Genomic DNA, 15,617 nt, shown 5'->3' on the forward strand with positions numbered 1-15,617 from the left:
AGTATCAGTGGGACCTGGACCCACCTACAGCAGCGTTCCAAGGACAGAGACCACGAAGACTGTCCCTAAAAACATTTATTTTCAGAGTGCAGGGGTCCTGTGACATCATCACATCTATGAAAATAGGGTAGAAAACACAGGCTCTGAGGGCATCATGTTTCCAAATGATAAAAGCCACAGCATACATTCGCTTAGCCTCTGAGAGGTCTTGGGGCTCTCACAGTTGAAAAGTCATTAGGTTGGAACAATCATGCTAACCTACCTTTTTGGTTTTGGTGAAAACTTCAGACAGTGTAACATTATTATTATCTTTTATACATCATTATGATGCTACACCCAGCCTCCTGCAGTCCTGATGCTCAGCCCTGTCACCCCGGGGCTCCATCTACCCTGCTCTTTGGGTCCACATCCAGCTCTCCAATTTTGACTGGGCAAATTTGAGGTGATTCAACTGATTTTGCTGAATGTGCTTATTAGCAGATGCATGATGTTGTTCTACTACCTTCTCTACAGTTCCCTATTCCTCTGACACGGTTTCACTAAGTCTCTTCCCAAGCCATCTCCCAACCACTCAAATCACAGAGGAATTAGCTGCAGACTTAGATACGGAAATCGCTGCCGTGGGGTTTGAGGGAGCCGAGTAGGGAGGGGACATGAGCAGAGCCCCTGGAAAGCCCAACCTCCAACAGACAAGGACAGCTTCTCTTTTGATCAACTTCAATTTTGACTTTATTCGAAGAAGGGGTTCCAATGTTTTAAAGTTTGAAAACCACCCATCTAGTTTCATTCCCTTCTTATTCAAATGAGGAATCGAGGTCCAGAAAGTGAAGGGGACTTGCTCAGGGTCACCCAGAAAGAAAGGGGTGAATTCCCAAATGGACCTCATGTTTCTGGATTCCTGGGCCACCCTCCTGCTATGTTTGTCAGGGTGATGCCACCTCAGCATTTCAGATGTGGAACAGCCAGGCTTAAAGGCAGAAAATGCAATTCCAGAAAGGACTCCAAAATGCAATGCCCAGTGTGAGCGGCTTGAGAATGTTGCTTTAAAAGTTGAGATGGACCTTAAGGAGAATCCCTGAAACCTGTGGAACTGGCAGCATCTTCCTTTCTATAGTTACGAGATTGTTCTGAGAAGCAGCACCATGGAGTGGAAAGCGTGCCAAAGAGGACCGGGCGCCCTCAGCTCCAGTCCTTCTCAGAGGCTTTCAGGCCTCAGGCATGCACTTTACTCTCGGAGCCTGGTTTTCTTCATCTGTAAAGGGGGAGGGACATTAATGCTCATCCTGCCTGCCGTCCCAGAGATGGGAAGTGACCACAGACAGAACAGTGTTTCTTGAAATTTAACAACTATCCACATGTGAGATCCCAATTCTGATTTTAAAAAATTTTAGTCACCTAGGGGGTCTATTTTTTTAGGCTAGATATTAAATATTCTTTTTTCTTTCTTGATTAAAAGAAAAGAAAGAAAGCTTTATTTCTGGGTAAGGTCAAAACATCTCTAAGTAAAATGTATTCTACTCCACTCTAATTCCACAGCCCAGAGAGAGCAGTTGACCCCATTTTTACAATTTGATGTCCAAAAGCCAGGTCTCCACTGCCAGCTTGGTTAGAGAATGCTGGGCTTGTTAATAAGTGGACATCTTGGTCCCCAGATGCCCAGCCAAGGGGCCCTGAGTCTGGTTAAGTGTTCCATCTAGGACTAAGTCTCTTTAAAATGGGAATACAGCAGGAATAACAGCTGTCTACACCTTCATATGAAGCAATGGCATTTGTTTTTGAGGGAATATTATTTTTAAAAAAATGCTAAGACTACACTTTCCATATTTTTTCTGTAGGACCATCTTACTCCAGGATGGCAGTGTTTGAAGGGACATGGGTAACATCCAGTCCAAATACCACATTCACAGCTGAAGAGACCAAGGCCCAGAGAGGGAGGGACCTACCAGGTCACACAGCAAAGTTGGAGAGGTCAGGCAGAGGACAGCAGGACCCTCCCCCCTCTTCCTACAACACATACTAAATCACTAATCAGCCCTAGACAAATGAGGTAAAGAGTCACAGCTGACACACGCCTCGGTCCAGCCCTTTAGAATTACAAATATACCTAACGTGACCTTCCCTCGGAGGGAGAAGTTAAAAAAAGAATTCTCACAGAGCTATTCATTTCAGAAGTATAAAAAGGCTACATGCAGTCTGTCTTCCCAATGTTTGCGCTGCTAAAAACTACATCTGTATACGAATCTAGTTTGCATCTAATTTTTAAAAACATACAAAAGTGGTTATCTACAAACACAGTTCTTCCAATTCTTCACAAAGCAAAAAAGATCCATGACTTGACTTTTCCATCGTCCTGTAATCAATGTTTCTAAGACCCTAGAAGAAAAGAGGGAAAAGAATTAGAGAAAAAAAGCCTGCTCTGTCATAGTCAACTATGTGTTAGATGGAAGGTGGAGGAAATGCCCCTAACTTTAAATCTCTCCCCAACCAGGAGTGGTGCTGGTGGGGAGCAGAGGTGCCTGTGGGGATCTAAGAAATACATGTAAGACCAATGGATGGGCATTTCAGGGAGGCAGATTCCAGCTTAATATGTGGAAGAGCTTTCAACTACTGGAAAAATCCACAGATGGTTGTTTGGTGGTAGTGAGCTCTGTGTCCCTGGAGGTATGCAAGCAGTAGCCGGCCAATTCTGCATGTTGTAGACGGAACTCAAGGACTGGGCCGTGGCAATGGTATTAAAATTCCATGGTTCTTTGTGACCCCTTTTAAAACTCATTTATAATAGACTATATTCATACCCTGGTATCATTTCTGTTTTTAAAATATAAATATATGTACTTATAAATTATACATATATTTAAAACATGAAACATACATACACACATATGTACATACAGAAGTATACATACAAGTGTACAGGACAAAAAGTCTCGATACTTGACTTTTTGATACATATATATAACTATACACATATATAAAAAACTAAAAGTTAAGTATCAGGAGGGCAACTTTAAGAGCCATCTCCTCACTGAATTCCTATTTGACGATTTTACACCTTACATTTTCCTCCCTGTTTCTAGAAGCTCTAACTACTTGCAGAGCTACAGACAAGGAAGAACCTAGGAATAGACCTATGAAGCTCAGACTGTCTTCTTTGCGGGCGTGTTTTCACCCGGGTGCTGTCATAGTGACCATGTCTGCTCTCTTAGCACCCTCACTGGGCAGACTTGGAGAAATAGAAAAAAATAGGTGGTCTTTTTCACCTGACGGACACCCATAACACTCACAGCTCTTGACTTTGCATGCCAGTGGGAAGCCCAGTGTGATACGTGTGTAGAACATACCACAGAGTCTACCTGCCAATTTTAATATGTTCCTACTCTTGGTTTGCATTTCTCTGGTTTCCTTGATTCATGTATTTTTCTTCTTATTTATTATGCATCTTATGACTCATCTCAATCTCGCGTGACACAGGTGTACAAATACTGCAGATGACTTGGAACATGCACATTACCCCCTCACATGTGGTCATCTGGACCCGGGAAGCGGGCGGCTCTGTACTGGCTCCGATCCACCACGGTGACTGTGCCGTGCGACTGGGCCTCCCCTACCGCGTTGGCTGAATGGCACTGGTACACCCCCTCGTCTTCCTTCCTCAGAGGGTTGATCTAGAAGTTAAACAGGCAAGTTTGTACAGTCATATATGGCACAGCAAAATCACTTATTTAGTTCTTAATGAGTCTGAACACTTACTCCTTTTCAAAGTGAGAGAGCTCACCCTCTATTTCTCTTCTTGCCTTGGCTGCCGAGAAAGAGTTAAACTTCCTTCTCAGTACCTTCTGTATCCTGGCTCTCGTTTTAATGTCTTCTCTGCATTTCTGCCTTTTACTGTGAGCTACCTGGTCCTTTTATTGAAGGTGATAGGTATAGATTCCAAGGAAAATACTGCAAACTAAAAGAACAAAACTCTACTGACCACGGAATAGCTCACAAATGCTCCCAATGGAGGCAGCCTTTACAAGATAACACCAGAGACAACCTTCCCCCGCCTCTCCTTGTAATAAAAGGGGGGGAATACACTTTATGTGAAAAAGCCATGGACCCAACTGCATTCTGAGTCTCTGAGCTGGGTGGAGAAGTTGCCCAAGCTGGCCGAGATGGGGGTGGAATGAGGAGGACACCCTCAAGAGCCCGTCTCACGCCCCTGCAGAGGAGATCCACAGCAGCTCCCTCCTCTCTTGCTTTCTCTCGTCGTAACAGCTTCTCTCAAGTGTGAGTCACTACCGACTGGAGAGGGTTTGTGCACCCCATCTCGTTTGGATCCCATGGTGGCTGAAGGCGGAGCATCGTTATCCTCACATTACAGGAAACTCACAGGTAAGTCACAGACTGTTAGGGTCACTAGACATGGTCCAGTCCAAGGCCCTCTTTTTATGGTTGTGGACGCTGAAGCTCTGAGAGGTAGGGTAACTAGCCCCACGCGGGCCCCCATCTCGTCACTCCATCGCCCTTTCAAACACAGGGCATTCCCTCTTCTCAGCCAAACTGCTGCACGTGGCATAGAAGAGCCCTGGAGGAGGATGCAAATGTGCCATCTTCCCTCTTTATCAGCCATGTGGTCTCAGGCAAGTGTATTAGCTTCCTATGGCTGCTGTTGCAAATGACCACACGCTTAATGGCTTAAGACAACACAAATTTATTATCTACAGTTCTTGAGGTCAGAAGTCCGAATGGGTCTCAGTGGGCTAACCCAAGGTATCAGCAGGGTTGCCTTCTTTCTAGAAGCCCTAAGAGAAGCATTCTAGAGGCTGCCTGCAGTCCTTGGCCTGTGGCCCCCTCTTGCATCTTCAAAGCCAGCAACAGTAGTTCATGTCTTCTGACACTGCCATCTCTCTGGCTCTCTCTCCTGCCTCCCTCTTCCACGTTTAAAGGACTCTTGTGATTATATCGGGTCCACCCAGATAACCCAGGATAACTTTATTAAAGTCAGCTGATTAACAACTTTAATTCCATCCTTATTCCCCTCTTGCCACACAGCATACCATATCCACCAGTTACAGGGATTAGCACATAGACATCTTTCCGGGGCCATAATTCTGCCTACCTCTGAAGATCACTTCTGCTCTCAGGGGTTATACTACCTGCCCTGCTTTCCTCTCAGTTACTGTAGAGTCCAAGGAGAAATGGATCAGAATATTTGAAAGGTGTAACATGTTATAGAAATATAAAAGGTGCTTTATAAGGGCCAGTCAATAATAGCCAATAATCCTAAACAAACGAGATACTCACCAAAACCCAGGCTGTGGCTGCGTGGTCAGAAGGGCCCCCTTGCACGTGGACAGCTATATTGACGTGGTCCCCAGGCAGGTCCTTCAGCACCTGGGTGCCCTCAGGAGACCGTGTGACCTACAGAGGACAGAAAAACCAGGAGTGATTTAGAAAAAGCATTTCTGGATAAGGACCACCCCACAGACACCCTCGTTGTCTTCACTCTCCTGCTGACTTGAAGGCTGAGACCCTAGTATCTCTTATTCCTATTAAATGCCAGTTTCTTCCTACTGAATGTATGTACAGACAGTGCCCCCTGCTGGACAGCGAAGATGTAGACACCACCACTATCAGAATTTCATTGCCTTTCTCAGGGCTGTTGAGATAAGGGGACAACATATGCCAGTCCCTCAAAAACTGAGCTGCAGAAAGATCTAGTTTTGGAATAGGATTGGGTCATTTGCCACCAGCCAAGTCTTTCTAAAACCCAGATCCAGTGAAGGAAGCTCTAACTTCATCCCAGCTGACCTAGGCTAGATAAACAGCAGAACTTCCTGGACAGCTAAGTGGCAGAGGGAGCAAATGGCAACACCCCTTCTCTGGGGAGAGGTTTGGGGTAAAAGTTTTGAGGCATAAATCTGGAGGCAGAGGAGTGGAACATAAGTTTTTTTTTAATCCTCCAATTCACATATAAACACACAAAACACCCTTAAAAAACATTTATACGCCCCCCCAAAACACACACAGAGAGAAGTTCTTGGATATAAATACCTTCCTCCATGTGACAACTGGGGCAGGCACAGCTCTCACCTCACAGGACAGGGACGCCTGTGCCCCGGTGACGTTGTGAACACTCCGGGGTGGAGTGATGACCACAGGAGCTGGGAGAAGAAGACAAGGGAAGACAACCTTGACCCTGATCAAGCCCCCCACATCTAAGATACCCTGCCTGCAGAGAGCATGTTGGGGCAGATGAGAGCTCCCCACAGAAAGGACACACTCATAGGCAAGGAATCATAGAAGAGAGTTTTCTTAGACCTGGAAGGATGCCTACTTGTTTCCTCCTACATTGCCTTTGTTCTACCAACAGGAAAACAGGGATCCAGAGAGGAAGGCGACTTCTCAAAGTCGCCCAGCACGTCTGTCTGTGGTCTCATCACACTCCCTCCCAGGATCCCTTCCAGGACCCCAGCTGCCATCTGCTTACAGCTCAGCTACACGACAGTGCGCCAGGCTCCGGGAGGGGCTGGCGTCACTTCACCCACGGCAGAGTCTTCTACCAGATGGGCTTTTCTCCTTCCGCATGGAGGGCATTTCAAAGAATAACGCCACGCAGAACAGCTGCCCTCACCCCCTGCTGAGACCCCCTGCGGTTCAAGATGCTCATTTGCATATCACAGGCTCCACACACCTTCCCATCCCCATCCCCGAGGGCAAGACTGCAGGCATGGACACCGAGCCTCGCTGCATGGAGAAAGGTAAATCAGGGAATCCGGCAATGTGGTGCTAGGCTGCCAGGGTGGGTGTGGGCTCGCTGGGTGGGACAGGAGAGCATGTGGCGTTTGAGTTAGACATTCTTAGCTGATACCCCACACTCTGCCCTTCTCCCTGTGCCTGGCACCTGCTCTACTCACACTGGAACTAAAAGAATCAAGTCCAACTGCCTCAGCTTTCAGGCCCTCCATCCGGCCCTCAGCGTACCTGCCTGCCCTGCCCTGCCCTGCCCTGCCTTCCCTCTACGTGGAGTGCACCCCCAGCTCCCCATCCTGAGGGCCTGGGGGTGTGTCCTAGTCCAGGACCAGGGGGTCTGCCCCCTTTGACTTGCTGAAACCCCCCCTGCCTTGCAGTGCAGGTGCTTCATCTCGTCTCACAGACCCACCCTCGCAGCTGGCCACGTGGGGTCTTGGGCAGGGCGCAATGTGGAGGCTTGGTGGGGAGTATGCTCTCGACTCAGGTTTGCTGTCTGTAAGAAGGGGATAATACCCCTGCTTCACAGGGCTGTTGAGCTGATCTTACCACGTGATGAGTGTGAAACTTGAGGGTTTGAGTTAACACAATATGCAAGTGGGGGGCAGGGTAGGCCTGTTAAACAGATGACTCCACGAAGAAACACATGACAAATAAAAGAGCAAACACATTCACCCTTGGGCCATCAAAATGCAGAGTTCACGACTCTTGGGGCTTCACCTGGGGACTCATGGACATCCCTGCAGCCCTCCACAGGCCAGCCTTGGAGAGGGAAAGGGCCCTCGCCCACCTAGGTGGGGCTGCAATGAAAAAGGAGAACAAAGGGAGAAAGACAGAAGGCTGGAGCAAGAGCATGGAGGGAAGGAGTGAAGGGGCGCAGAAATGAGACTGGCCTGGCCCCTCCAGACAGACTGGGAAGCAGACCCTGTCAAACTGGTGCCAAAAAATCTCTGGGAAAGTGTCTTAGAGCTATGGAGTCTCAAACTGGAGGGGCCCAACTCCCCAAGAGCATGTGCCTGACTGTCTGTGATGGGCTCATCTAGCCTTCACTTGCATGCCCCCAGTGATGGAGAGCTCACTACCTATGAAGCCAGGTCCTTCCATCCTTGGCTCTGCTGGTAAGAAAGCTTGTTCTCACCTGGAGCTAAAACCCACCTCCTGTAACTCCCACCTATTTATCCCAGGGCTGCCCTCAGGAGCCCCACAGCACCCTGGGTGCCTCAAATGGCTTCCAGTGAGTTGAATACAGACCCTGCCCTCCTCACCCCCAGGCTGCTTTCTTCCCCCTCAGCCTGATCAGCTCACTCCTTCAGCTGTGACCAATTGAACGCCCTCCAAGCACCACACCGCTACCCACAGCCCCGAGTGTAGCCAGTCCCCTGAATGAACCAAGGTTCTAGGCTTCTAACATTGCCCAACGTGACCCAGCCACCTGCCGACCGCTACAAAGAACCACAGCACCGCTGCTCTCTGGCGGAGCCCCATCTGCAATGGACGACAAAGAAAGTCTAATTTATTCACATCCTCCTGCCAATATTACGTCCTTTGGAGCCCAAACCAGTCGTCAAATGGCTCGCTGTGGGAACAATCAGAACTGCATCTTATTCCAAAGCCCTCAATAGATTCCAAAGGGACACTCAATCAACATGTTTTACTTTCTTTCATGTAGAGTCATAAATTTTAAATGAGATTTCATCAATCCCTTTCAGGCCTAAATGAATAAGCCAGTAAATCACATTTCATCTTTCTCTCTCTTTGCATTTCCCTCTTTTTCCATAACTACAATTAAGAAAGACCATCTTGGAAATACTGCCTTTGCCACTAATTTCAAGGCAGAAAATAGCACTTCTTTTCCAAAAGAGCCCCCTGCTTTTGGTGATAAAGTGACGTTCAAATTTTGATTTCTTTTTAAATGTACATACAGTACATTCATTCCTTCTAGTATACAGTTCTAAGTTTTGACAAATGCATACACTGTGTAACCACCACCATACCCAAGATATAGCATTGTTCAGTTATCTTGAAAAATGTCCTCATGTTGCTTAATCTGTTTTTAACATATCTGATTTTAAATTTAAAATATTTTTATCCATAATAGCTCTTCACAATCAGTCATCATTATCATGATAGTATTAATGGTAATAATACCACCCTTCTGCTTACAGGCTTAAGCCATTCGATCCTTCCAGTAATCTCCCCAGCTGCCAGCTGGGGGAGCTAGCCAGGGTTACCCAGTCTTAAACAGCAGGGTGAGGCTGTGAGCCCGTGAGCCCAGCGGTCTAGCTCTGAGCTCTGTCCCACACCATCCTGCCTTCTCCTGAAATGACACTTCCATGTCTGCTACTCCTTTCATCCTCACACCAGCCCTGTGAAGTAGGTGCTTTTAGCCCCACTTTACAGATGAGAAATCCAAGGCTCAGAAAGGTGAAGCACCTGGAGGAGTGACGATGCAAACCCAGGCACGCTGATTCCATTAATTCCACGTGGATTTTTAAAGTGAAACATTTGTTAGCCATATGGACTCCATTCCAGAATAAGAAAGAGTTCCTTAGGGATTGTGTGGGGAGCCCCCAAGATAAGTCCCAGGATCAATGATTTGCTACAAGGACTCACAGGACTCGGCACAGTTTACTCACAGCTGGGATTTATTACAACAAACAGAGACAAAGCAACTCAGCAGAGGGAAAAGAGGCTCATGGGGCAAAGACCCGGGAAACCAGGAGCACACTTTCAGGAGCCTCTCCCAGTGGAGTCGCACAGGATGTGCCTAATTCCCCAGCAACGACCTGTGACAACACGTGTGGCATGCCCTCTACTAGGGAAGCTCACTAGACATTCAGTGCCCAGGGTTTTTATTGGGGTCCGGTCCCTCAGGCAGCCTCTGCCTCCTATGTACCAAAATTCCAGACTCGCAGAAGGAAAGGTGTGCAGCATAAACCATGCTGTTTGTACAGTGAGCTCCTCTTATCAGTTCTGGAAATGGTGGGAAGCCTCCCCACATCCAAATTCTCGGACACCAGCCAAGGGTCAACCTCGCCAGCGGGGCTTTCTAAGGATAACAGTCTCAGGCCTGCTATGTTTACTCTTTTCTGCACAGAAATGAAACTCTCCATAATCACCCCAGGGAACAGCTCTTGTGAAGATACCATTAAATGGGCAATGTGTCCTTAACCCTGGCAGGACATTCCCAGTCTTACTGTCCCCAAGGGCTCATTTGAGTGTGGCGCTAGGGTCCTCCACATATGACTACCACAGGCAGGTTCAATCCTGTCTCTGCCACACTCCAGTTTCTTCTTTAAAATGGGCACAGGAGTCTATTCTCTCCACTGTGCCCTCCACATAGGCTGTTGTGAGGACAGTCACAAGACCTCTCGCCAAGTGTAAAAGGCTTCCATGGAGGGACCTGAGGACCCCGTAGGTTGTGCTACCCCAAAGTGTAGTATCCTCGAAGATGCCTTGCCGGCTCAAGACCCTCTATTGGCCTCTGGTGAGTGGGCCTATCGGTGGGCCCTGCCTGAAGGCTCCAGAGGCCGTGGCCCATAGCCCTGACTCTGGCGAGCCCGGGGCACAGCCTCTCACCTTACTGCTGCCCGAGCTGCCACACTCCTGGAAGAGCCAGGGCTCTCCTTTCTACCTGCCTTTGGCAAGAGTCATGTGGCTTTCAGGAGGGAGGATGGTGTCTGGTCAGCCGGGTCTGTGAATGTGCCAGCTTCGTCTCCCTAGTTCTTCCTTGCTAAACACTTGTTTCCTTCTGCTTATGTCAGCAACAGCCCTGGAAATGCTAGGATGGCACAAACCCACCCATCAGGTAACAGAATAGTCACCCAGGTGGGCACTGGGGGTGGGCAAAATAGTACCAAGGGAAACTCAAATGCCCGGGGGCCTGGTCGCTAACCATTGGGCAAGTTGCTAACAATTTCCTCCTTATCTGCAAATGAGGATAATGACTGTGGCCCTACATCCTCCACGGTGAAGGGAGAGAATGAATGTGACTGTGTTATTAACCGTGTGGATCTATACAAATGAAAGGGATCGATATTGCTAAGTGTGTGGGGATCTGTCCCCCAACCCCGTCAACTGAGTGTCTTTGATGGCTGGAATGAAAGATCTTCCTTAATGCCTCTGAGATTTCTTTAAAGTTAATGGTGCTCGGGAAGGAAAGAATATCAAAAGTCATCCCCCAGGAACCCATCTGCTCATATGAAAAAAGCACACAGCCAAAGACTTTAATAATCAACACAATGAACAGCCCTGATAATTTATGCTAATAGTCATGTTAGGATGTGGAACCAGAAACAGCTTAATCCGGCTCCCTGCAGCCTATGCCTCAAGCCCCCTCCCTCGGCATGAAAGGCTTTTGAGCATGAGGCCCCCCCTTCTTTGTCCCTCTCACAAAGTGGTATTCGATGCCTCTCCTGGTTACCTGGTAACACATGCCTTGCACAGACTGAGGTTTCTAAGTGCAGCTGGAATTTCAACCGAGGCGAATTTTCTAAGATTTCGGATCTCGAGAGCTCACTGAAGCTTCAGGGGCTCAGTGCCCTCATGGGCACTGGCACGGGACCCCGTTCCTATTTAATGCAGCATTCAAAACACGACCTCAGCCTGCTTTCTGCAGGATCCCAACCTCCTCCCAATGCTAGCAAACAGTCAGGGTGCATACATGGAACAAAGCAGCCTTTTATTTTATTTTACTTATTTTTGGCCTCGCTGCGTGGCATGCGGGATCTTAGTTCCCCGACCAGGGATCGAACCCATGCCCCCCTTCAGTGGAAGCGTGGAGTCCTAACCACTGGACCACCAGGGAATTCCCCCAAAGCAGCCTTTTAAAGTAATGGTAACAATAACAATTACAGTATTGTTACTGATAATAACAGTAACGACAACGCCATGCCACCTTACCGTTGAGAAATGGAACTAGTAACTCAGTACAGAATGAAGCGTCACCCTGCAGCATGGCACTCAAGGTCTGCAATAAGCCAGCCCCAGACTACTTCTGGGTATCATCTCCTCTGCCAGCCATCCCACTGGGTACTGCCCACGGGTCCACTGTTCACACTCGCCCCAGGATCTCCTACCTCCTTGTATTCGTTCATGCTGTGCCTCCCCCTCCCCCCTTCTCAACCCAGGAATTTTCTACCCATCCTTCAAGGCTCCTCTCAGATGCCTCCCCTTCTGTGAAGCTATACCTGTTCCTCTCAGGAGCCATCACCTGGTGCTAAACAGAGGAACCAGCAACAAGCCTTGGGGGAAAAAAGGAAGGTGGATTCAGACTGAGAAACCCTGAAGATTCAAGGGTAGCCAATTTGCAGCACCTTCCTAATCAGGTTGCCAGAGGGCTAGAGGTGCATGGCCCCATCTGAAAACAGCCAGGAAAACTCAGGCTGGAGCCCCACCTCAGCTGGTAACTAGCCATGTGGCTCCAGGGAATTCTCTTCTGCCTGCCTCAGTTTGCCCTTCTATTAAATGGGAGTGAGACCTGGCCAGGGTAGTTGTAAAAATCAAGGAAGAAGATGGAATGCAAAAGCGATTTCTAACAGCAATGAATTATTCTTATGTGGGAACATAGTGGGTCTTCAATATATGCGTGTTGATCAAAGGATTACTCTCATTATTAGCATTTTGGGGCGTTTCAGAGAGTAGGAGAAAAGGTCAGAATTGAAGCCTGAAAACTGTTTCCAAATGCCCCTCAGAGGCATGGGTAAGAACACTTCCCACACTGCTGGAACCTAATATTTACGGAGGCCGCATTCCGTTAAACTCAGGTGCTTGCTTATTGAAGGCACAGGTGAGGACCAAGGAGGGGTGATTTTATTACCAATATTGAAGCAGAACAGCTGCTGCTCTGACTCAGTCTGTTTCCCTTCAAGCGAGGTCCCCAGGGGCATTGTTAAAAAGTGCTCCTGCCAAGTCGTCTGGATAAAGGATGGCTTGAGGGCAGCACAGAATGAGGTGCCGCCTTCCCTGGCTGGAAAAGATCCCCCGTCCACACCTTCATGCTTCACCAGGACACAAGGGCAGGGGGGCTACACAAACATTTCAGGACAAAACGAGATGGGAAAACAGTGCCGGGGTCTGGATAGTGGCTGATGACACAGTCGCTGGTAGGGAAGGAGAGCTAAATTCTGGGGAGGCCCGACGCCTGTCACTAATGGGATCATTAAGAGCAGCTTCTGAATTGCCTCTGTTTGGCCCCGTGCACATCTTTACTCCCAGGGCCTGTGCCTGGGGTGGGCTCAGAGCCCACAGATCAGAGTGGAGGGGCTGTCACATTTACTTGTCATTTGGTAATTTTCAATGAATTAGGGGTATGGGGCTTCCATCTGCCATCTGGCTGCACTCTGGTAACCATGGCAACCGCCACCTGCCTGACTTAACACTATCAAGTCCTGTCCTGAAACAGTACTGAATAGGGTGCCGGGGACCCGGAAGCTAGCCAGGCTTTACAGATCACCCTGGATGAGTCCCCTGCCCCATGGGTCTCAGTTTCCTCTGCCTAACATCAGATTTGGTCTAAATGCCTTCAAGGCAGCTGTCTCTTAGGAACAGAATACCAGCCCAGGGAGGAATCATCTGAGACCATCAGCATCGGTTAGAGTCTGGGGACCTGGTCAGCATTTCTCATGTCTCCTGCATGTGAAGTGAAAGTGTTACCTGTCTGGAAACAAAGAGACCTGCCTGTGAATTAACTGCTGAGGAAAGCAGATTGTAGAAGCGGGTGACAGGAATGAGAAGAAAGGAGACAGGACTGTTTAAATGCCACAGGGCAGAAACAAAGGTTTGAAGTGGAGGAACCTCTACAGTGGCTCCACAGGGGCTGACACAGCCCCTGGAAGGAAGCAGCCCAAGGCTGCAGCCAGGGAAACGCCAGCCAGCTCTCTCCTCCACTGGGAGCCCCAACCAGGAACAGCCAGCGGTGACTTTCCTGTGCTTTGGGGGCTGCCTCAGACCCCCCAGTGGGCAGCACATTATTTCCAAGTTTCCAGGGACAGGGGCCTTCTTGCCTCATCTCCAACAACCCGTTGGGTCTCCTGGGCTTGAGGGCATCTAACTGGGATGCTTGCGGGGAAATAATACGAGAAATTTCCCAAAGCTGGAAAAGGCCGTCCCCCGCCCCCAAGGCTTCCTTGTTGGAGCTGAAGTCATTACACTGACTGAAACATTTAGGTCTGGACTTGGTCTCCAGTCCCAGGCCAGAACCCCAAGCTGGGGCTCCTTGGGACTCTCCTGCCACAAGCTCACCTAAACTCGCCCCTGGCCCCTCTAGGCAGCCTAGACAAGGGGCTTTTCTCCAAAACCTAATGGGCCAGCAGGGTGCTTTGCTGGGCATCCCTATACTGATATTTTGGTTTATTTCTGTTTGATTTTTTAAAAATTACATATAGAGGGTGAGCAAAGATGCCACCCATAGATGGTTTCATTGTGATGTGAATGAAGCTTATGTTTCTAGGTCCCAAGCAATTAATCATCTTCTATTACTTAAAGTGGGACCCTCCAAATTATATAAGCCTTAGCCTCACAAAACCTGGGTCTGCCCCTGATGGCACCATAATCTTTTCAAAGCTTGGGTCTCCCAAGGTCTTACCTGTCCTGGGTGGGAGCTTCCTCAAGACTCCCAGCAGGGCCCCACCCTACAACTCACTGAGTCCTGGTGCTCTGATCCCCTGACTCCTGAGTCCCAGTCTGGAGCTCTAGCTCCCCCTCCTCCAGCATCTCCATCTGCCCTCCCTCTTCATTCAAACAACCTACCTCCTGCCACGTAAGGCCGGACCCCAGGGATTTGGACCCAGTGGGAACCCCTTGCTCCCCAAACTCCCAGTCTCCTGGAGGCAAACATGCCAGGCCTGGAAATAACTGTACCAGCAATTACTTAAGTACCAAAAGGGACAGCAGGCTCATCAAAATTACGACCAGCTCGGTGGCTGGTGTCTTCATGGGTTTGGTAAGGAAGGGTACAGAATGTGGATTCCTGCCGCGGTCTCCTTAAGTAACTGGCCAGGTAAGGAAAAACTGACCCCAGAGGGAAAACTGAGGCCCGTGCAGTGCTGTCCATCGCGGTGCACGGGGTGATCCTTCACCCCCCAGAGGGTTGGGGTCCCTCTTTCTTTACCCGCCCCATTAGTGCAGGGCAGAAGCCGGACTCACCAAATTCGCAGGGTCCGTCCCGCGCCTTGTGCAGGTGGCCGTGGTGCGCGCGGGGCACCTGCCGGGCGCGCAGGCGCAGCGCGCAAACGCTGGGGTACGAGCGGCCGTCGGAGCCGCAGACGGCGCCGCGCTGCGCGCACACGCAGAGCCCAGTGCCCTCGGGCCCGGCCCCCGCGGCGCGGCTCGCGCACACCAGCCCGGGGCCGCAGCGCGCGCCGACCCACCCCCCGCAGCTCGCGCCCTCGGCGCCGAGGCAGCGCGCGCAGCAGCCGCACTCGTCGCGCGCCGCGATGCTGGGCGCGGGGCAGCGCGCGGGCTCGGGACAGCGCTCCGGCCGGCACGGATAGCACTCGGGGCTCTGGCCGCCCGCGCCGCGGAGCCTGAGGCCCGGTGCCGGCTGCGGCTGCAGCAGAAGGAGCAGCAGGAAGAGCACGGGTGAGCGTGGCATGGTCCGCTCTGGGAGGGCAGTGGCGCCTCTGCCTCGAGCTCCGCTCAACGAGCGCGGCGCCTCCACCCCACCCGCCTCGCGGCCGCTGATTGGCCGGGCCTGCACCGCGGGGCTCCTGCACTCGGCTGCTCGGCCCCGGACTAGCGCGGCCGGGTAGGCTCCTGACCCGGCCCGGGTTCCGAACTGGAGGGGTGTTCTGAGACCCGCTCTCCGGCAACCAGTGGGCTCTTGGAGACCCACTCGGGGCGGGAACTTGCCCGAGGTCGCTCTGGTAGAGCAACGATTGGATGTA

The 15,617-nt window shown here is 50.1% G+C and overlaps 1 protein-coding gene across 1 annotated transcript; it reads right to left on the reverse strand.

The window, feature by feature from the left end:
• Positions 1 to 3,515: 3,515 nt before the first annotated feature.
• On the reverse strand, positions 3,516 to 15,325 carry IGFBPL1 (insulin like growth factor binding protein like 1). Its single transcript, XM_059925121.1, has 4 exons — positions 14,878 to 15,325; positions 6,037 to 6,146; positions 5,287 to 5,403; positions 3,516 to 3,665 (listed from the first exon to the last, which is right to left on the reverse strand). The coding sequence occupies exons 1-4, from the start codon at positions 15,323 to 15,325 to the stop codon at positions 3,516 to 3,518; spliced, it is 825 nt and encodes a 274-aa protein (XP_059781104.1).
• Positions 15,326 to 15,617: the final 292 nt, after the last annotated feature.

Source organism: Balaenoptera ricei, chromosome 6 (genome assembly GCF_028023285.1).
Source record: "Balaenoptera ricei isolate mBalRic1 chromosome 6, mBalRic1.hap2, whole genome shotgun sequence".
Classification (NCBI taxonomy): domain Eukaryota; kingdom Metazoa; phylum Chordata; class Mammalia; order Artiodactyla; family Balaenopteridae; genus Balaenoptera; species Balaenoptera ricei.

What these genes read in the sequence shown, in the direction of transcription:
- IGFBPL1 (XM_059925121.1), bottom strand. Translation starts at nt 15,325, where the DNA reads ATGCCACGCTCACCCGTGCTCTTCCTGCTGCTCCTTCTGCTGCAGCCG. An exon ending in GGACGGACCCTGCGAATTTG is followed by an intron (nt 6,147 to 14,877) that starts GTGAGTCCGGCT and finishes TTCTTCTCCCAG; the next exon opens with CTCCTGTGGTCATCACTCCA. An exon ending in CAGTTGTCACATGGAGGAAG is followed by an intron (nt 5,404 to 6,036) that starts GTATTTATATCC and finishes TGTCCTCTGTAG; the next exon opens with GTCACACGGTCTCCTGAGGG.